The 23,736-nt window shown below is 31.0% G+C and overlaps 1 protein-coding gene across 3 annotated transcripts in view; it reads right to left on the minus strand.

The window, feature by feature from the left end:
• Positions 1–4,843: 4,843 nt before the first annotated feature.
• Khc-73 (Kinesin heavy chain 73) overlaps positions 4,844–23,736 on the minus strand; it is a 369,120-nt gene continuing 350,227 nt past the window's right edge. For all 3 annotated transcript variants that reach the window (XM_085815982.1, XM_085815983.1, XM_085815984.1), the window contains 7 exons: positions 22,222–22,410; positions 19,481–19,632; positions 16,303–16,396; positions 16,114–16,192; positions 13,895–14,062; positions 12,563–12,730; positions 4,844–7,837 (listed from right to left, as the gene is read on the minus strand). In XM_085815982.1, coding sequence (XP_085672108.1) covers positions 7,704–7,837; positions 12,563–12,730; positions 13,895–14,062; positions 16,114–16,192; positions 16,303–16,396; positions 19,481–19,632; positions 22,222–22,410 — 984 coding nt within the window. In that variant the 3' untranslated portion in view covers positions 4,844–7,703. The remainder of the gene's footprint in view (positions 7,838–12,562; positions 12,731–13,894; positions 14,063–16,113; positions 16,193–16,302; positions 16,397–19,480; positions 19,633–22,221; positions 22,411–23,736) is intronic.

Here is a 23,736-nt window from a genome sequence, read left to right on the forward strand (position 1 = left end):
AATGCTACTTGATAAATTTGCATAGTTTATTTTATTCTCAAACTTATTAACAATTATGTTCATTAATCCATGTTTAGTAATAATGCGTACTATTTAGGGATCTATTTTATTTTTAGGATGGTATTATAAAAATGAAATTCAGGCATAGATAATATCTTCAATTGAATTTATTCAATTCCCATTTCCTCATAGGTCCTTAATTTTTTTTCTTTAATGGTCCTTAAAAGTCCTTAATTTCCATGTGCAGAAATGTGTACGAACCCTGTCTAGATTTCCTGTTGGCCAAATGGGGTTTAAGATAAAATTTTAATATTCTAAAGAAACCAAGGAAGTTGGTCAGTTTATTACTCTAGGTTTCCTGTTGATCAAATGGGGCCAAGATGAATTTTAATATTCTAAAGGAACCTAAGTGGGAAGTGAAATTTGTTCTTAAAGGGTTGCAAAAATGGAGAGAGATTTATTAGAGATTTTATTCTGAATTCAGCTGTTAAGATTAAAAAGGGGAGTATGGCAGTTGTCTCTCCAGCATGCCCTGGGCACAGTTCTTGGATAAAAGATGCTCGTATTGTGGAAGATCAAGCCATAGCTGTAGAAAAGAAGGAAGAGGACCACTTTTCCTCAGCCAGCAGGTATTGGTTTCTAATTCTCGGGTGGGTAGAGATGGAAATATTGGTTGTGAGGTTGCCAGTGAATTCTCCATCATCAACCACTGATGGTGACTGAAAAACTGTGCTCTTGGGAAAATCAGTTCAAGTAAACTGAGAATTTATCTAATACATATCTGTTCTATTAGTCAATAACCCCTTTCAAAATAGGTGAAAACTGGTAAGCTCATCAGTGGTTTTGTGTCTTTTTCCCTGTTGCCACTTCTTCATACTTCTTTATAAAATAATAATTATCAGATCATCACTTATCATTATAACTTGCATATCTTGACTTGGCACATCAGAGAGCAGATGGTGGTGCCTCAAATAGAGGACCAAAGGAAGGCAATCTGAAGGACTTTCATTCTGAGAATGAATTTTATCTTCTGGTATTGTTTTGTTTCTGATATTTTGGTAAAGGCATAATGTGGATTTCTCAGTAATAGGGATAACTTAATGGTAATGCTTAATTTCACTGATAATAGATTAAATTAATAAGCTAGATATGTTTGAAATTAGATTGCATTTCCATATAAACTGAAGTGTAATATGTATGCTAGGAATTTGGAATGACTAGAAATAACTTAAAATAATCTCCTGTGAGGAGTAGTCTGCTTAGTTAATCTATAAGGTATTTCTCCCGCCTTCGTGGTTCTGCACGCTGGGCCGGTATTCCAGAGATCCGTGGTTCGATTCCCGGCGAAGGCGGTTGCTAATTTTTCATCTTGCCTGCTTCCAAAAATACCTAATGTCTCTACAGTGGTGCCTGAACTAAAAGGGTGTTGGATGATGATTCTCCTCACCCAGAATTTGGCGATTGGGTCCCCTAAAAACCCCAGTCACCCTTTAAAAGGGGGAGTATATAAGGTATTTCTCCCAACTTCCTAGGGTGCCTTCGTGGTTCTGCACGCTGAGCCGATATTCCAGAGATCCTTGCTTTAATTCCCGAAGTCGGTTACTAATTTTTCATCTTGCCTGTTTCCAAAAATACCTAATGTCTCTACAAATCTTAATAATTATTTTAATCTAGGCAATGTAATTAATGTGTTTTAAATGCTAAACCTTATATTTTTATTAGTGGTCTACCAAGTCATGCCATATGTCTGGATTCAAAACAGTTTTGGTACTAGAAATTTATTAGAATAAATATTAATTACTGCGATTTCATTATATATGTTGATGCCTGTATTAAGATTTTGGAGGTTATTTAATTCTTAGGCCCACCAGCGGCCGAGCGGTAAAGCCGCTGAACACTGGTAGTTTAGTCCAAGGTTCGAATCCCGCGAACGGGCTGGCTGCATGGGCGTTTTTGTGGTTTTCCCCATGTGTAATGTTTATACGAGCCAGTTACCCTTAGAAAGTCCTCCACGAAGGCATCCCTACCCTTAGGCAGATAGCCCTCGAGGCTTTGCCATGATCACACATATACATTTAATTCTTAGAATATTCAGTTAGATTGAATAGATGAATTTGTATTTTCATTGGATATTTTAAAAACTCATGATTGATTTATTATGTGCTGATAATTTGTCTCTGGTGTCTTGAAGTATTGGTGGTATGGAATTCAATGAATATGGTTGTATAGGAATCGGCTAGCTGTAGTTTTTGGAAGATATTATGTATTGTGTTATGTGTTTTTAGAGAATTACCAAATTAGAAATTATAAGAAGTTAAGGTGATAGCCATTCTGAGTTGAAATGAAATTTCATTTTATTGAAAATATATTTTAATACTAAATCATTAGAGAGGAATAAATATTTTAGTTTAATTAACTTTACAAAGATAAAATTAATTGGTTTTAAGATCAGTCATTAGATTTTAGGTTTAAGATAGGGATTTTTTTATTTAAAGTGTGGCACTAGCTAATTTCAATTCTTTACATCAAAACAAATATTTTTTCGCATAACACTTATCAACTTGAATTCTCTTGAGAATTTAATGGATTGCCTTTGCAGGATTTTTATATTTTAAACATCATAAAATCCAAAATACTTTATTTAGTGATTTAAAAAAAATGATACTGCAATGAATTTATCATTAACAAATAACATTCTAGCAACTGTAACACATCAGAATGAAATAATTACTGATTAGTATGTTAAATATAAAGCAGTGAAAGTTTCATTTGAAAGTTCTAGATTATGGAATGCAATAGTTTTGTAAAATTAGGCAAAAGTTAAAATTTTACATTGGTTTTACAGAAAAATTCTATTAATTATGAGGAAAGCAATTATGGGAAATACTTCTACAGTGAGTGATTTTTCAAAGATTGCATCTTGAAGAAAATGGACTGCATGCCCATCTTTTTAGAAACAGAGCAGAATTCTTCTTTAAATATATCAATTTACAGGTTTTAGTTTTATGTAATACCTAGTTAGTTACTTCACTTCTATATACACTCCTCAAAAGTGAAATTGCAACACCAAGAAAGAATGCACGCAGTGTCATGCAAATTGCAGGAGCGAGAGTTGTGAAGTGGATATGCAAATGATAAATGTTACGCATGCGTTTGATCACATGGTACACATATGTGGGCTATAAAGGTCAGCCACTTTTTCTTCTCATAAACAGCATCTGAGGGTTTATGGAGCATTGGAGAGTTCAGATGGAGCATAGAAAATGCCTCTGAGACGTCGGCGAGCTCAATACCATCAGTTAACGACAAAAATGTGACTATATTATCGAACTTCCATGAGCTTGGTTTGTCGCTCCACACAATAGCCACCCGCGTTGGGCACAATGTGAGTACCATCCAACATTGTGTCACATGATGGATTCAGGAAGATGTAAGTGCACGTCGAAGAGGAAGTGTAGTGCACAGACCGACGTATTCGGTGGTCAACTATTGGAGACCCTTTCTCCACGTCATCTGACATCCGAAGTTGGTTGCCTCCAGAAGCAAGTGGATCTGTGTCCATCCAAACTATACGTAACTGATTGCATGAAGTGCACTTACATTCACGGGTCCAGCCGCAGGGATACCATTGACTACTGAACACATACGACTAGACGTCTGGTGTGGTGTCAGCGTGGACCATCGAATGGCATCGGATTTTGTTCACAGATGAATCTTGTTTCTGTCTGTGGATGACTGACGGCCGTCGACCAGGTGTCCCAGAGAACGCTACAAAACAGCCCATTTTGCAGAGCATCACACCGGTCCTGCACCGGGCATTATGGTTTGGCGTGGCATAATGTTTGATAACATGACGCCCTCATACACATTAACGGCAGTTTGATAGCGGGTCGCTGCACGCAAGTTGTGAAGCCTGTTGTTGTTCTGATTTGGTTGCAGGGTGTACCAAACACGATATTCCAGCAAGACAATGACAAACCGCATGTTGCACGCATCCTCTTAACAGCCTGATCAGATTTGATATCCTACCCTGGCTGGCAGCCTCTCAATCTGAATCTCATCGAACACCTGTGGGATATCATTTGATACGACATTAACCGAGGACCATGGCCGCAAACCCTGGATGATCTGCTGTACAGCATTGGATGTGGCTTGGCAAAGGCTACCTCAGGTAGCCATCAATGAACTCATTGATAGCATGCCTCGCCGGATTGCGGCCTGTATTTCTGCCTGAGGTGGGCACATTAGATACTGAATAAATTGGTTTATAATAATTTATTCTGCCTGTCTTTTAATCATTTGTATATCCATCTCACAACTCTTGATCTTGCAATTTGCATGACACTGTGAGCATTCTTTTTTGGTGTTGCAATTTTACTTTTGAGGAGTGTAGATTATTTTTGCTTCATTAAGAGAAAGAATCCCATACCAGTATCTCCCAAAATGCCCAGTTTCTCTATAAAACCAATATTTGAAATTTATTTGAATTTTGTCCAGTTTTGAATTTCATATAGATTGTGTTTTACTCCATGTAACTATAACATACTAATTTCATTTACAATAAAATTTGCATTATCGTAAGAGAAACTGATGAGTAAACTTAAAATTTGTTTCAGGAACAGCAGTTTGCGCATAACGTGAACAGTATTTAGTTATTAAGTTATGAATACTAAAAACATAAAATATTTTTAAATATATTTTAATTTATGAATTTATTTACTTAATATATATTAATTCATTTTTAAATGATCAGGTTCTGTGTAAATGAATCTGCCAATGTAATGATAACTATTTATAATATTGCTTCAATATTTTAGGTTGAATCAATAAAACACCTAAAAACTCATCTTAAAAATTTATTCTTTGGAAGAACACAATATACAAATTGCTGGTCCTATGTTATTATGCACAATAACATGGCCAGATACAAGGACAGCTTAACAACTGAAATCTAAAATTTGTTTTTGGTTCCTAAAAACAGTGACACCCTATAGTATTGTTAAACCGCTCAGATATACAAAACTAAAACATCTGGAAATCCTACCGTTGTCAAGCTTCCAATAACAGTTAACTTATAATTACAATATTTAAACAATAACACCAGATAATCAGTTTATATAACTTGGACATTAAATTAAAAAAAAAAAAAATCTGTCATAATAAAACAGTAAATTTATATCTAAAGAATTGTACAAATGAAAAATATCACAGAAAAAATATTTCAGCTAACTTTTTAATACCTTCATTTGTTATAAACAATAGATTTAGAAACAATGCATGACTGGAAACTAAAAAGGATTAATAATACAAATGCAAAATACAACCATATTCAATCTTCCAAGTCCTATGGCATTTCCATTCCACATACATAAAATTTTTCTATATCCACTGTAGATAACTGATAACTACTTTTATCCACTGCAGAGTCTGGACAGTTTGACTCATAACTGATATAATTCACTAAGTGAAATTTAAAAAAAAAGATTTAATTATCCATGCCAAGAAAAGGCAATGTATGAAAATTACAATTTTTAAGAAAGCAAATGATGAATTTTGCTTTATTATATATTATTTAATAAATTCTTTATACACTTCAGGCACCTTAATTTAAATTAACAGTAATGCATTAATGATAAATTTTTAATGCCCTTTATTGCAATTTTTTCCTTCCAATTGACTTCTGTTTCTCATGAAAAATATTTGTGCAATTTTTGATTTGCAACTTTTCAAGACTAACACAAACTCAATATTTCATAAATCTCATGTTAGTGTATTGAATTCATTGTATAACTAATTAAAAAAAATTCTATCAGATAGAAACAAACCAAGATGATAAGTGATTTTGCAAAGCATGATTTAAAGTAGTTATTTTCTAGATCGTAAGCCTTTCAGTGCATATCTAGCTTCTAGTTACTAAAGGCCTTTTCTAGCTGCAAACCAGACAAAACGCCAAATAAACTAATATTTTACATAAGAAAAAAATATATCTTAATACATGAACTGACAAAATTCTAAATTATAAAAACAACTATTAATATATTAAATTATTGTTTAGAATGCACTCATATACATGTAGGTAAGTATATGCATATGTGAAATCTTTAAATAGCAGCTACACAATTTACGTTTAAAAACCATAACTTTATATTGACATGCTGCCAGAAATACATACAATAAACTACAATATTAATCGAGTTAAAATAATTTTAATATGAGTATTTCTTTTAGTCAATGAACATTTTTACATGAATAATCTCTAGACTTGTGTATTTTCTAAACTAGAAAGGATTTCTGATGATCATTATGCACAAAAAAGTTGGTATCCTACATTAATTGCAAAACAGTAGTGCAATAAATATAGTCCAGAAAGAATTAGAGCAATGTATTTCCAAAAATTGTTTTTTAAAAAAGTAAATAAATTGATGCATTATTATAATATGCTATAAACCCCTTCATAATTTTTATTCAAAACTGCTATGATTTTTTGTTTTAATTATAACAGTTAGTAACTTTTCTTTCTCTAGTGAATTTATTAGGAAAAAATTTACAGCAATAAGTGGGTGTCACAGTAAAGAAAAACTGTAAAATAGTCTCTCCATATATAGAGTATAATAAATAAATAATAAAATTTCACATGTATACTGTAATTAAATGCTTTTTCAAATTCGATCCTTATGGTTTTTGAGGAGTTATTTTTACTAAAAATTAATTTTTTGCATTTCAGCAGGTTATAAATTAAATTATACGTTTTCTAAATATGCCAAATTGCTCACGCAAAACTTTTCACTTTTTTAACATAGTATTAGGCAAAGTATGCTGCTAAAAATCTTAAGCATTTCATGTAACCTATTCCAAATTCACCAATCACCAATTTCCAAATTTAGAAAATATTTCTAATGATCATAAAACGTATATAATGTGTTTGCAATTGCAAGTAATTCGAGTATTAGATGAAAATAATATACCCTGATATTTAATTTGTCATAGCTGCCATTCAGAAAAATATAATGCTATTTCTAATTAAAAACACTTTGTTATTGAAACACTTTTAAATTATCAGTTTGTTGTTTGTTTTATAACACCAGAACAAGAAACTGCATATGGACATTTATAATAATACTGGCCTGAAGTGAAATGGATAGACTCGCAATTCATCTGAGAAAGACATTATAGTATACAATAAATAATTTTATTTGTAGTCTATAATTGAGTATGTTTCCAAGCAAAACAAATCTACAACTGAAATAAGTTAATTATCCATATAACTACACAAAATTAATGCCAGTGAAATATTTGGGGGCAATACCCAAGGACGGTATTCAATTAACACATAGCTCAAGATAAATCATAGTATCTTTAGAGAAATCATAAAAGAAGGGAAAAAAGAAAAGAATGTACAAAATCTTTTGACTGAATATTTTTTTATAATTATTATTTTGAAATCGATGAGACCACTGTAGGAAGCTTAAACTATACACTACTTGAAAACTAGAGTTACAGAAACCAACTCTAGTTTGTATCTGTTGGAGAAAAAGAGCTGAGGCTCAAAGTTCATCTCAGATTAAGTACAGTCTATCTGAGAATTCCTCTGCATTGCATATTATCAAGCCATATGCGCAGAAAGAGGATTTCACTTTTCCAATTCTTTCTGACTCTATTTCAGTGGATTTGGATTAGATTGACAGTTCTGTGTACAGCCATATTCATTTCTTGCCTCTTGGTGTGCTGCTGAGGCGCATTTTAGTATCTCTGCTGCGACTCCGTGCCTTGGATGAACTCCACTGTCCACCACTAGAGTGATTGTCCGATCGACTGTGACTTTTATGGACTGAAATGTCTGAAAGAATAAATATTCACGTTAGATTGAAATAAATGGCCCTGTTGATAGCTGTGCATCAAAAATGTTAATTTTGCACTCAAAAAGAAAGACAAAAGAAAAAAAAAAAGAGGCATTGAATCATCATTACTATTAAAATGGCCTTCATTTTGCTATGCTTATATTTAGCTGCATGCATACTAAAAAAGATTTTCATGAAAATGAGATTTATAAAATCATTCTTAAGATGTTGATTGCCTACTTTGAAGTAATGTAAGCAAGCCAAGACTGACTACAAGGTAACTCATAACTTATCATCCCTTATCTAAGTTTGATTCACTGCTGATGACTTTACATATACATCACTGATTCTGCTTTAATTAAAGAATAGGTCTTAAGCATGTCTGAACATGTTGACTACTCTGAAGAACTATGAGGCAACTCATGAGTTTTTTTTATTCCCTCCCCCCCAAAAAAGCATGTCCAAACACTGAAAACTGCCCATGGCAGCCAATATGTAAAAAATGGTAATACATCACTAAATAACAAAGAAAAATAAAAGCATAATTATAAATACATCTACGTTTTATCTGTTACTTACAATTTACAAGGATATTCTTTAATTCTAAAACTTCTGTTACTTACAATGTAGTTTTACAACTTTTGCATTATTTTGCAATGAACTAGTCAACAAAGTAAGTGGCTATGAATGCCAACAAAATCAAAAACATGTTAAGGTGCATATTACATCATTCATATTTTCTTCTAAGTAATACAATTTATTTTCTGTCGAATTGGTTAAAACAGCTTTTATTTTTTGAGAGAGATTAGGAATTAGGAAAACTCTTGGTTCAAATTTTATCATTTAACTTATATTTCATACCCTGATAGACCCACAAACTTACATTCTGTAATGTAAATAATGCCCTCTCCATATCCAGTATCCTTAAAAATGGTAAATATGAGAAATTCATAAAAATTGGAACAGATGAAACATATGTTTCAAACCATGAATTCTTTTTAATCATAAATTCAGTTATTTCATAGATTAACCAAACTATTAAATTTTTCCATTTAACAGTATATCATTAAGAAACAATGTAACAATTTTGTTTCTTCCTCCTCGAGCCAGGTGAACGAGTTGGTGCCATGGTTGGTTTTGGGGGACTTTTCCATTTGTAACATAAATATGAGTTAAGCCACATGTGCTTTACCATGTTCAAATAACTACAGTTTTCCTGCTGTCAATTTTTGAACTTTCTACATTTAACCTTCACTTAAAATTAGACAAAGCAGCAACCTTATTCTGGGATCTATCAATTTTTTCTGGATTCACTATGTAGATGATACATTCCTGCTTTTTGAAGGTGATAAAGAAATTTATTCCAGATTTTATTAGTCATGAATTCAATTGATCCAGCCATCCTATTCATTTCTAAAAGTGGATCAGATCTAAACCTTTCATTTTGTTGATGCCCACCAGCGGCCGAGCGGTAAAGTTGCTGAACACTGGTCTGAGGTTCGAATCCCGCGAACGGGTTGGTTGCATGGGTGTGTTCGTGGTTTTCTCCACGTGTAACGTGTATACGAGCCGGTTTCCCTTAGAAGGTCCTTCACGAAGGCATCCCTCCCCTTAGGCAGATAGCTCTAGTGTGCTTTGCCATAATTAAATACACCATATTAACCTTTAGTTGATATTCTAATAATTCACTATAAATTTGATTTTAGCACTGCTTGCTACTATAAAAATTTTTCCTAGTTTTTTGCTTCTCCATGCTAAATCCTGCAACCTATTGTGCAAAAAATGGTTTCTCTTTTACTGTGATGCATATTCTACTCGCAAAGTTTGCTCTTCAGAATCTCTGCTTTCAAATGAATTCAAAGCATGTCTTGTCTGTATGGCTGGAGATATATTGCCAAACTAAAAAAGTATTAAATTTCACATCATGGAACATGAATCTTATGATTGAAAAACAGAATAAATGTATCTTCATTACTGACCAGATTTTTGACTTTGGATCTTTGAAAAATGATCCATGAAACTTCTTCAGTTGATGAATTGGATTTCTTTAAAGCTTTTAACATTCACAGAAATTTATCTTCTTAAGTTAATGACATTAATTTCAATCCAAATCCAAATTTTCCTATTAAATGTCTAATATCTTAATTTTTCATCTTTGATTACAGTTTTTCTGAACAGATGGTAACACGTTGGTGTTCGCTTTGCTCCACCCATCATTTTCTATGTAAATATGGTCTTCACTCCTCCCTTCTTTGCAGAATATTTTTGCTCCTGAAAATGAGGGACCTGTGACTAATCAGCCTCAAAACTGATACAGTTTCATTTGAAACCTACCCGAAATAAGGTTGTTGTTTTGCTTAGCTTTAAGTTTTACTTTGATGTATTTTTCTTCATATTTAATTTTCAGCTAAAATTTTCATCCAATAATAAAATTTGATTTTGGTTTTTATTTCAGATTTTAATTTCTGCTATTAGGACTCTTTCACAGTTTCTAAAATATTGGTCAAATTAAAAGAAACTTTAAATTTCTTCCAAAAATCATCAGCTATTTGTCCGGAAAGAACGATTCCAAAATTTTCAGCTTCTTATCTGTTGGTGACTGGCTACATTATGCAGTTTTTTTATCAAACAATATTATGAGAGAAAAGCAACTAAAGAAACAAGGTTACTTATCACCTTCATTATACACTACCTGACACTGAAAATGCAAGACCAAGAAGGAGTGGCCAGAAAGTTATGAAACTCGGCAAACAGAAAAAGACAGTAATGAACAATAAGTGATCTTTATTTCGGAATGATATGCATAATACACAGCAAGAACAGCATCAGCTCAGTAGGTTGTAAGACCACCTTGGATGGTCAAATGTGAAGCAACATGTCTAGGTGCAGAGTCAATGATACTACGGACGGTGTCCTAAGGAATGGCTCTCTATTCCCTGTCAACCATTTGCCACAGTTTGTTTTCTGAACATGGCAATGGCAGGATCTAGAATTGGCTTCCAATTACATACCATATGTGCTCAATTGGTGAGAGATCAGGAGAGAACAGTGGCCAGGGAAGCATCTGTACACCTTGCAGAGCACATTGGCTGATGCAACCAGTGTGTGGTCTGGCGTTATCCTGCTGATAAAGGGCATTGGGCACTCCCCGAAGGTAGAGAAGTTTTACCGGCCGCTCCACATCATCCACATATCGTTCGTCCATCATAGTACCCTGAATATGAAATACAGGCAACCTGGAATCGTGTGCAATTGCTCCCGAAACGATGATGCCGCATGCCATGTGGTAGGACGTTCCACAATTGCTGCTGTATTGGACCTGTCTCCACGTTGGCATCACACTCATACACAGTGACTATCACTGAAGAAATAGAAGCGTGACTAACATGAGCCTGTGCCATTCTGTCATCCACATTGCTTTGAGCCTGGTACCCATTGCAGTTGTTGGCATCTATAATGTGGGGTCAATGGCAGTCTTCTTAATGGATGACATGAATGCAGAATACTAGCCACCAATCGATGGCAAATGGTTCTGATCGATATGAGAATATGAGGGTGTCTTGAACATGCTGCAGAAGTGGCTTGCGGGTGCGAATCAACATGTGCTGGCATCACTCTGGCTGCACTAACACTCCCTCGTACTTGCCATATTTCTGTGTCCCAACCATTGTTGCCACAGTCATTGTACTGCAAATGTGTCCAGGTGTGTGTGTGTGAGATTTGCCATATGGACCAACCTGCCCTTCTCAATCCGATCACCGTGCCCCTCGTAAACTCGTCTGTCTGCTGGAATCTTTGAACATTGACAATGGGCTGACATTCTCTACTATTACACACGTACTCCGAGACAAGAATACATTTTCTATGATGACTTCTCTAGAAGAAATAACGGCACGAAAATTGAACATTCTGCAAGTTCCTTCCTTTATATCTTCATCCACGTGCTCTGGAGAGGTGCACATATCACATTATTCGCATAATTCAGTGAAATGAGTGTACCATGAAATTGCCAAAATTTTTGGGTCTCTCCTTCTTGGTGTTGTATTTTAAATGTCGGGTAATGTATTTCCAAAACAAATTATGTTGCTACCAAATTGTAAGCTGACTCGAAATATGTTTTATTCAGTTCCTATCATATATCACATTTACTTTTAAAACTATTAAATTTTATTGCAATTGTGCACAATTATAACATGTATGTCTAACATATTTGTTTTTATCAAAATTATTTATGAAAACATTTACACTTTTATTGTTATATGATACACTGATTTATGATATAAATAAAATTATTCTCATCAATGGAAATTAAAAAGAAGTATTTTGTTGAGGTAATGAAAAATGTTTATTAATGCAGTTAACAAAATAATTAAATATATGTTTAATATTTCATACCATTATTAAATTTAAAATGTTATGATTATAATACAAAAAATTAACTATAAAAATTTTATTCATAAAGCAATATCCTCAATTATTATCTAAATCAGAACAGAATTTTTTCTCCAATGATCGAGTTTTTGCTGCTTTCTTTATTGGTAACATACAGAAAACTACGGGTCAGCTTCCATTAGAAATTTCCTCATAATGGCATCTTCCCCACTAACAGATATCCTTAGCATGTTTAATGATAATTAAGTTTTTACTATGATGATCTTTTATCAACTGAATGACTACAATCTCCAGTAAATATTAATTTGACTTCTCTTAATGTCAAATTTTACCTTCTCGGCTTCTCTTAGTAGCTCCATTTGATGTGGCAGAAGTAGAGCGGGCAGCTCTCATTGCTCTCCCTCTGCTATCAATAACGAGCTTGTCAGGTCTTACAAATATTCCAAAACGAGGTTTACATTCAAAATACCGAACTCCATTAACTGTGCCATCATTTTTTCCTTGAAAAAATAAAATGCATAATGCACATAAATTAATACAACTTACTATAAATGTTACTTTACATATATTACTAAATACTTTAAACAGTCAAAAGTCGTTAATGCGGACACCCATAATCCGGACCTCAAAGCTACAAACTTTCTGCGCATGCATCGCGTTGACATATGCGCGCAAGACCTTTACGGCTGCGAATATGCGTGTGCGCATGCGCACAATACGTTTTTGCTTGCGCATTTAATGTATAACAGACGGTATAAGCTAAGCTAAAATTATCTAATTCAGTTAACGTTGTGTTTTTCCTTAATCTTCGAATTGGATCCGGCTTATTATTTTTTGAAGAATGTTAGAGCAATTTTATAAAAGTAAGCTTGGACTTTTGATTATGAAAATAGAATTTCCGATATATATTTACCAATATGTAAAGGATCTACAAAGCGAAAGTATGTTTCGAAGTCCATCAAACAAAAATTGGAATTACTGCAAAAAATGGATAAAGGCATAATCCTTTGTTTATCTAACCATTCCGAAATCTATCCTTATCTTCAGGGCAGATGTTTTTATTTTATTTGCCTTATATTTCCTTACTAAATGTAGTATTTCATCTCGATGTACTCCGTCTTTGACATGATTTAAATCAAATTCCTCGTCATTATAATTCGCTTCCGAAAGTGAAGAACATAAAATACTTCACATAAAATGAAGCAACTTAAACAACTTACATTGAAAGAAATGTTTAATAAAGTAAACAAATAAATATTAAGTTTTTTTTTTTTTTTTTTTTTTTTTTTGTAAATTTTGATACCCTTTAGATCATAATTGTTCTTTATTTCATAAATTATGGTTTCATATTTTTAATTTTATAATTTCTGCATGCCATCTTACCATATTTAAACTGATGATCTATAATCCGGAAAAATCGATAATTTGGAATCGCCGAAGTCCCGACGAGTCCAGATTAACGACTTTTGACTGCATATAATTAATTACTGAACTGTATAGAAAATTTTTAAACTGTATAAACATTTTTAATGACTGGAATATCTGAATATTTATGCTGCATATGCATAGCATTTTAATAAGGCATTTTACATTTTCATTCAAATTATTGACTAAATGAATTCTTACATAATTTTAAAACATTGAAAATTAAAATGAATTCTTACCTGTAGGTGTATCTAATTCTACTCCAGCCCATGGGCCAGATGCAAAATTAGTTGGACCTAAGTATGCTACAACTCCAGTTTTATTATAAGGAGATATCATAACACTCTCACCAACAGTTAGCCATGCTGGTAATTTCATATCTATTGGTGTATCTCTAGATATTTCACCTAAATTAAAGAAATGCCTTTATTACAAACTCCTGCATGTTTTAAAGACTACAATTATATTTCCATCTAGATGAATGTATACTAAAATGCTTATTAGCTGAGTTGAATTCACTAGTATTCTGATAAAAAATATTAAAATTCATTCTTTATAAGCATAAAAATAAAAATATATTCCCCCCCTTTTTGAGTATAAATAGTGCATGGAAGAGAAGAGTAAGAGTTTATTATGACAAATGGTACAGGAAAAATTTGAAATTGAGAATTTGATCACTTTAATGTTTTTATAGAATTTTATGTATGCAGAAATGATGATCTCATTTCCAAGTAAACAGGAGTGATAAAAATGTAATACACCATTTACTTTTAATAGCTCAAATATATTATAAGGCTTAAATGAGTTGCAAGAACATGTAGCTGTTAAAAAATTAATTAATTAAATTAAATTAATTAATTGTTAGGTTAAGTTCTTGAATTTGAACATGATATTTATGACAATGGTAATAAAAAATGTTAATATTTATTATTATTAAATGCAACTGATTCCTGCCTAAATCCCAATGCACAAGTTTAGGGCTACACATTTCGAATGGTCTCCAAATAATCCTCATAAAGATTTCCAACATAAAACAAGGAAAGAAAACTTTTGGAAAAGAACCATGAAATAATGCATCTGAATGAATACAGCCCGAGGGCCAACAGGTTGGTTATACCAGGCTTTTGTTTATAGCTCAATATTTTTATCCGTTTAATGAGGTTACAAAATGTATCCATTTTTATTATACAGAATTTTCACAATTTCCCCTTTCTTTTTGAAATCTCCAGTTTCTTTTGCTTTTGGATATTTCTCAGAGGAAATATATATATATATATATATATATCATTTTGAAAGATAAGCTGTGTTAGACACATTCAGCAAGTGTCAATTCTTACAGTTTTAATTGATATAAATAAAAAACACATATTTGTAAAAACACATATTTGCAAAAATTGTTACAAATTCATTTTAGCAAAGATATCAAAAACTACTCTTTTGATCATTTAAGTTCTTCAAATTTTGATCTCATTTAAATTTTTATTATTCATAGATGATGACAATAGAACATTAATATACAGTTACAATATTCAGAGACAATTAAAAAGGGGGGATTACATGTATTGAAATTAAAACAACATTTAAGTTTTTATTTATTGTTAAATGTCCATAAAGATTTAAAAATTAAAAGTATTTTCTCATATTCCATCTGTTTTCTTTTACAATTCATTATATTAAAACTAATTACATTTAAGCCTTAAATAAGTATAAAGATTTCAAGTTAGAAGACATTTTATAAAACTTATAACATGTATTTTTATACAACTAGTGGCGTAAATAAGGGTACGCAAGGAATGCAATCGCATAGGGGCCCGAAGGCTTAGGGGGCCCATGAATGTCCTGCTGAACTACATTTACATATTTAAACTTAAAACACATATAAAAATCATGTATTAGAGTAGTTTAGTGTACCAAAATGTTTTCTTAAAAGAAAGGGGGGGGAAACTTTACCATACATATTTTCTACAAAAATTGTATGTTCAAATAGTTTTCTTTATGAAATTTATAAATATGTTTTATATTTAACAAATGCATCATTTACATTATAAATGTACTTATTTATGACTTGTATATTATTGCATAAGTCATGTTCGTCGATCACAGAGTGCTATATATTAGTGTAATTTCTTCTTTGTACGTTTACCTATCATGTTGTCTGTCAGTTTATAACATAACCAGTTATTTACTAGCTTGCTAAATTAAGCGAAAAAAAACTTGGATTGGCACAGATTTTATATAGAAACTCGAAATATACTTGCATGTAAAATCTACTGGATTTTATTAAAAATTTCCACAAATCTAGACTTTCTTTCCCCCTTTTTTTAAGCACAGTAATTTTTTTTGGGGGGGGCAGGAAAGTTTTTTGCACAGGGGCCCAAGAGTTCTAGCTACACCACTGTATACAACTTATATAACTCTTTTATATAGACTTTTAACAGATATAAATTTAATACAGTACCATCTGATGAACCTTGAGAATGAATTTCAGCATTTGTATCTACACACTGAGTATCCAAAAGGTCTTGCTCTGTAACAGTCTGCAATAATAATAAACAACATTAGTATGCTATTTAATAGTATTATAATTCCAAAATATGTAAAATTTATAACTGAAATAATTTAACACATTTTATATAACAGTTTTTACCTTATCTCCTTCAGTAGTAGCATTATTATTATTATGGAAATCTTCTATGAAATTTGTATTTGGCGGATAATATTCTGGTTGATGATCATCCTCACTAGAGTAATAAAAAGTAAATAAATAAAATTATATAAAATAAAAAAAAATATGAATGCAAAATCAATCAATATTTCATGTAATATCTATATATTACATAAAATATAATCGAAGAGATAACATACATAACACTTCAGTTAAAACAAAATTCAAAATCAAATCATTTCCAGAATCCTCATGGTCCCATAATCCATTTTTCATTAAAAAAACTTGCAGAACCTTTCTTTAAATGTATGTGAACTCAAAACAAAATAATGAAGATGCACTGGCTTTCTTCTTTTCTAGTTAAACTGATTTCCTTACAACAAAAGAACAAGCAGCAGATGTTTTTTGATATCTTGCTGGCATTTTCATTGCAATAATATTAAAATTTATGCTTGTTACATTTAAAATTATAGTTTTAAATACCAGTAAGATTTTCATTACGTTTAACATGCAAAATTTTCTAAAAATTTCACTTCTGGCATTTTGGTCTGCAGACAACTGTTCATTTAAATACTCCAATATTGAAAATCTGGTACTTCGAAAGTTGTGCCTCATTATATTGTGTTTTTACAAGTTGTTTCTTAAGGTTCCAGATTCCTTCTCTATTTTTCCTTGTAACACATATCATCATCTCTACAGTGAAACAATTTACCCCACTTTATTTGAGACTGTAAATTGCCTTTAACCTATGCTTGCCAATCACCAGCCTTAAGTGTTAAACACTAAAGATGGAAAAGAAAATTTAGGGACTCAAATCTCATTGGTTTCAAAGATAACTCTGAAGAAAGTTAAAAGGGAAAGACATAACCATGCAACCCCTATTTTAAAATAACACAGTATAGCCAAGTACTACAGGATTTTATAATGCAAGTATTCTGTTTAAAAATGGTCCATCACTACAAGGATTTGCATATCATATTCTTGAATAAACAATACCAGTAATGTAATATTATTTCATTCATACAACACAACCTATCAGAAAGCAGGTTTAAGAATTTACTTAAGTCTGAAGGGACTTATGGTTTCTCTGTTAACCATTTATCTAATTTTTTCTGACATGTAGTGCAAACATCTGAAATTTGCGCATTTATTCAATGTTCATGAAAAATTTTAACAGTTATAAAATCTTTGAAAAGTCCCTTAAAGTTTATTATGCACATCTTTTCAATACCTCATAACGCTTTCATTTTTGTTTGATTCATCGATTTCCTTTCTTATAATTTATGATTTGAAATCAACTGAAATACATAATAATTAACAAAGCATATAAGTGTGCAGACTACAGTAATTTGAACACAGATAGAAAAGAACAGTGTCCAAAATCAAATCTCATTTTCATATGCCAAAAGAACGAAATGCTAGAAAAGCCCTCCAGAAATAAGAATACCTTAATTGACAGACAATTAAAATGAACAAGGAAGTGTCACCCATAGCAAATGCATCACATCTAACTTTCATTTCACTGAATTTATAGAAATAAAATGCTTTTATTTTACTATTCTATATTAGCCATATGTTGTTTTTATGTTTTTTTGTGACATATTAAGCAATGAAATATAGATTAGAATACACTTTAACTTTTTAATTTTTAATACTGGTTACTCGTAGGAAAATTTACATATAATAATAATTATAGATCAGAATGTGAAGCAATTTATTGTTTCAAAGGATTGTAAGTAAAACATTTGATGAAAAGAACAGCATTTCTAAATAAATTTCAATATACGTATGTGTGCAAGGTAAAAATATGCAAAGCAAACTTCGAATTTTAATTAGCAGTAGTCTCTTTCATCCTTCATTTTAACTCAGACATTGGCTCTTTCTGTCTTAAAAAGAATAATCTCTTTAATCTAATAATATATTAATCTAAGTGCATCACTTCAAAATTAATCTGCACATGATCCTAGTTATCATATGATGATTATATTATCTTAGATAATGCAGATAACTTTTACCCCATCACTGCATAACTTTTCAATAGAAAGCCAAAATTTTTTGACACTCTCTCATGCTTCTTTTGAATGCATCATCAATCATTGTAATAACTTGGAGACAGTTGATATCGTAATAAATGTATAAAGAGGCAGAAGCTTGCAGATGTGGACGAATTCAATTACTTCCTTTTCATTTATGCTGACACACATTTTCTCTTAAACCATTACAAATAAAATGGGTGCTGTATGCATCCCACAATTTTGGAAGCTCAAACATTTTAAGACATAGAATGATAGAGGGAAGCAAAGTGGAAAAGTGACGATGCATTCAGAAGAAGCATGGGAGAATGTCAAAAAGTTTTGGTTCTCTATTGAAATCTTATTGTGATTGATGATGCATTCAGATTGATATATTATAAAATAGCTATGGCAATACTCGTACATATACACACACACACATATATATAGGTGTAAGTGTATATATGCATGTATATTTATATGTGTGTGTATGTGTGTGTGTGTGTATATATATATATATATATATATATATATATACACACGTATGTATGTTTACCAAATGTGTACTAGAAAATACATATAATAATGATAGAAAGGCACTGCTACTAAAAATCTATGCAGTAAAATGAAAAAAAATATTGATTTCCTGAATGAGATAAATCAAAATTATTAACAATCTTAGAAAATAAAAATTCTATTTTAATTTTTTCTATCTATTTTCTGCTTATCAATGTTATTATATTGCACTTAATATATATAATTTTTCTGCTTGCAGTATTCTAACAGTTTAATTTTACACAATAAATATAAATATCAGGATGATGATATGCAATAGTGTTAAAACAATGGTAAACCATCCAAGTATAATGGACATCTATTACTGGTACTCATTTTAAAAAACTATCACACAATAACAATCGTGAAAAGTTCAGCACTTCACAATTCTAAGTGCTTAAAGTTCATATGTTATTTTAAACAAATACAAAATTATATTTTTACTTGTGAAAGCCTCATTTGGATTTGTTACAAAACCATATTTGTTTTTGAAATATAAATCAAAACATGATAAGCACATCACTTTGATATCAGGATAAAAGCAAAGTTGAATAAATAGAAAGAAAATAAATCATAAAATTTTCAAAATTTACCTTGGGACAGTAATCTCAGGAACAAAATCAGTATCACGGAAGTCTTCTGTCACACTGTGTATCGAGATTGAATCTTCACTAGATGCTGGTGTTGTGGATAAAGCCTGAGATCCATAACCACTGGAGATCATGCTAGGAGTTCCAACTTTAGGCTAAAATGATACAGAGTGCATCAGATAATTATTTAAAAGTAACATTTTTTACAACAGAGTTACTCTTATAGTACTGAAAAGAATAAAAAAAAATTAAGAGATAAAAGGAAACACACGGAAGTACAGTGAAAGCTCTCTAGGATGATCATTCTCAGCTTTAGATGGTTTTAATATTCTGTGGAGGTGGTTACATTAGAGAATATGACCATCAGGGACATTCTATATTATTATTTAATTACATCTCGGAAATAATGGTTACTTTTGGAGTCATTTATTATAGAAATTCTGCTGTGCAAAGTTAAATGAATGATACTTAAAATATTTAAAACTGTCCAGAATTCGAAATTTAATAACTTAAAACATGCTACCAAATGCTCTATTCTCATAAAAACAACTTGAGTGTATAAGCATATATTTACTAGAAAATTTTAATAGTTTATTCTGTAGGCACATCAGAGAACATACAGATGATGATAATATATATATATATATATATCAAGAGATCATTTTAGGAAGTTTAAGATATGCAGATTGCCCAATATATAGTCAGTATTCTTTAGACCTCTTCTGAGTTTGTAAGCCATAAATACATACCATTGTTAATAATATACAACTGCATACTTATGTTTAAAAAAAAATATGGAAAATGGTCACAAAATGCCTCCCTGAGTGGATTTCAGATTTATAATTCTTAAAATCTAAATACTGTTTTGAGGTTTATTTATGTGAGCAAAACCTTTTGTAACACAAGCTGTATAACTGTGGATAAAAGATTCAGCATATCTTTGCATTAGAGATTCATATTTTAAATATGACTTACATGAACTTACATTCATATTTTAAATATTACTTACATTGCTCAAATAAATGCATAAAGTAAAATTACTACATCTCTATTCTCGTTAGAAAACAAAATGTCTTAGTTTAGTTTCGGTCCCAGAATGAATCAAATAAAATACATCCTTTGACTATGACAATTTTGATCATGTGATATCTTTTAATGAAAACACTAAATTTGAATTTTTACATTGTCCTCACACAGAAGTGTTAATCAGAAGAATGTTTTTTTAAGCAGAACAGCTCAAATAAATGCATAAATTTCCACAAAATCAAAATTATCCAAGCTACTAATTAATTGTCAGGGACTGTATAAAAAATACTGCCAGAGATATTTATGCACAACAGTGTGAATTTCTAAAAGGTAATTTCAGTAGTATGAAAATAATAATTTAGAAATCTAAATTAAATAAATATTTGTAAAAAATTTTAAAATATTTCAGCACTAATTCTGTATATTAGACAGCTTTCCCTTGTTACTTTCTCAGTAAAAGGCAATTATAAGAATTTAAATTTTACATATTTTCACTAAAAGTTATTGTTTAACAAATCTGTTACATGTCAAAAACTTGCCTTATTTATATCAATTCTTTATCTGGGGCCTTGGATTTGCAATAAACCACTAAAACCTAATTAATAATGTAATCAGGGCCAGCTCCAAGCACAGGCAACATAGGCAGCTGCCTTCAGCACCAGCTAAGTTGTATCCAGAAAATTATAAGTAAATAAAAGTATGTTTTGTTTTAAATTATTAATGCATTTAACTTTTACAGCATGCTAATTATACCGAGCCCCTAGAGTTATAAAGATTCTGAAGCCAGTTCTGGATATAATGTTTTGACACATTCTCTCTGTGTGTCTATATGTATATATGAATGAATATACACACTTACATATGTAAGTATTACTCAGCGATGATTATCCATGAAGCCAGATGATTTTATCATTTGCTGAATCTTACGAGATGCAATATTCAAGTAGATTACCGTGAAGAAGTTTACTAATTTTGTACATATGTAGGAGGAGTTCATGAGCTTGCAAAGGAATAAGAAGTTTGGAAGGAATGCAGAGTTTCCAAATGAAAAGTATTTTTTTACAGCTTTAGCTTCACTTTGTGTTCAGTTCACAAACATTAAAGTTATTATTAGCTGAAGCATTATTGTAAGTACCTGCATTTTTAGCATAATGTAAGAATCACAAAGAAGAATTCAAAATTTTAAAATGAAGCAATTTAAATAGATTATTTATAAAAGGAAATTACTATTTTTTGGATAGAAAGGGAGAATAACATGTTAAAATAAGAGTGTAGAGGGATTATTGCAAATAATCTAAGTTAGTATTTTATTTTACTTATTTTTTTATCTCACATGTACATACAGATATATATTACATTTACTTATTATACATTCGCACAAAGTAAAACATCTTCATGGTGATCCCCTCTGAAACTGATCATTACTTCTGAAAGCATATATAAACAGAACAGTGCTGACACTGCTTGTCTTTGTCGAGGTGTTTGACAAGCACTTCTACAACGGATCAAATCATCTGGAAACATGGGTACTCATTTTTGACTAGGTTCACTGCATACAGTAAAGCCTCATGATGATCACCCCAAGATTTTTTTTAGTGGAGGTGTTTATTAGAAAGCATGCCTATCAATGGTTTAAAAAATAAATAAATAAATGTTCTATAAGAGATACTAATCATTCTAGAGGGAATTCTTTTAATCTTGATAATAAGGCTGTTTACCTGTATATCACCAATGCTATCTGGAGTTTCTAATGTACGACCTCTTTTTTCTGGAGCAATTTCAGATGCTTCAGCATGATGCACTCTGGAATTTTCTTCTGTTTGACAGGACTGGAAATTATTTAATTCTTCTTCGCTGCCTGCTAATTTGTCATTAAGATTTTGTGCAATGGTTTCATCTCCAAATTGCTACAAAAAGTATGATATAAAAGTTAAATTATTTATTAAATTACCCTTAAAATAACTGAATGACCATTTTAACTAAGCCCCTAGAGTGCATGCACATGAAACACAAAGACATAAGTTACACTGTTGAATTCTAAATTACCTTTTTTAATATGTCCTATTTAAAATAATAATTAAAATTACGAATAACATATATTATGTATATAAAGTATTTAAGCAGTTTGACATAAATAAAGAAACAGTGTTTTATGCATAAACTAATCATGCAATTTATTAATAGTTGAAAAAAATTCTACAGCTCATGCTTCTTAACAGTAATGAAATAATTAATTTATTAACCCTCCAGTGGTTGTGAAATTCAGCAGTTCTTTTTTCCCAAATACATGTGATATCTGTTAGTTGTAAATTTGTAATGCGAGCTGTTTATTTGCACCCACTGTGATACACAACTGGAATGCAAGGCTGAACTGATTGATGACCATCAAAAAGTTAATAGTTCGATTAACAATATTTTAATACGAAATACGAATAATAAGAAATATTAGTAATGAATAAATAAGAAGAAATATTAATAATAAATATAAAATGAATAACATTCAAAACAATCAAAATGTTCTTTTTTCTTAAAACAAAAGTTGCAATTAAACTTCCACTTTTCAAAATTAACCTATGATTTAATATGCAGTTAAATAGGACATATTTGCAATAAATTTATTCTGTATTATTTATAAACTAAAAAGGAAATAATTTTATAAACTAAAAAAGAAATAATTTTAAATATAGCTTATAATTAATTATTTTTCTCAAGGTACTTATCAAAAGTTTGATCTTTTTTCCTTTAAAACATGTGTTTTGATACAGCTTGGTATTTTAGATAATTTATGACATTTTTAACCCTTCAGCACACGCGCATCTCACTGCGCTATGTTAGTACCCGTGCGAGACAAGTTTTACCCTAGTGTTTTTTTTTTTCGGAGTTCACCCCCAAACGTGTAAATAAATGCATTTTCTTTGTTTTCAATGAACGGATAAATGACTAATAGCTTTGTGAATTCTGTTAAACCTTTTTTCCAGTTTTAATTCGAGATAAACTTACTTTAAGTTATACAAACATTTCCATACTGGTTACCTAAAGTAAGCCATAAAAATCGAAATTTATGCAAAATTACTAACTTATATAAGATACATATATGATTTTTTTATATTAGAAAAATCCGTTTTCATATATACATATTTTTTAAACATAAGTGTTTATTATAAAGAGTGGTATGATAAAGTACTAGAGGAATATGAAAAGGCTGCATTCTTACTAGCTTTTTTCCTTAAAAC

Source organism: Stegodyphus dumicola, chromosome 4 (assembly GCF_044657685.1).
Source record: "Stegodyphus dumicola isolate Sdum_Otavi_A_Nest chromosome 4, ASM4465768v1".
In the NCBI taxonomy this organism is placed as follows: Eukaryota; Metazoa; Arthropoda; class Arachnida; order Araneae; family Eresidae; genus Stegodyphus; species Stegodyphus dumicola.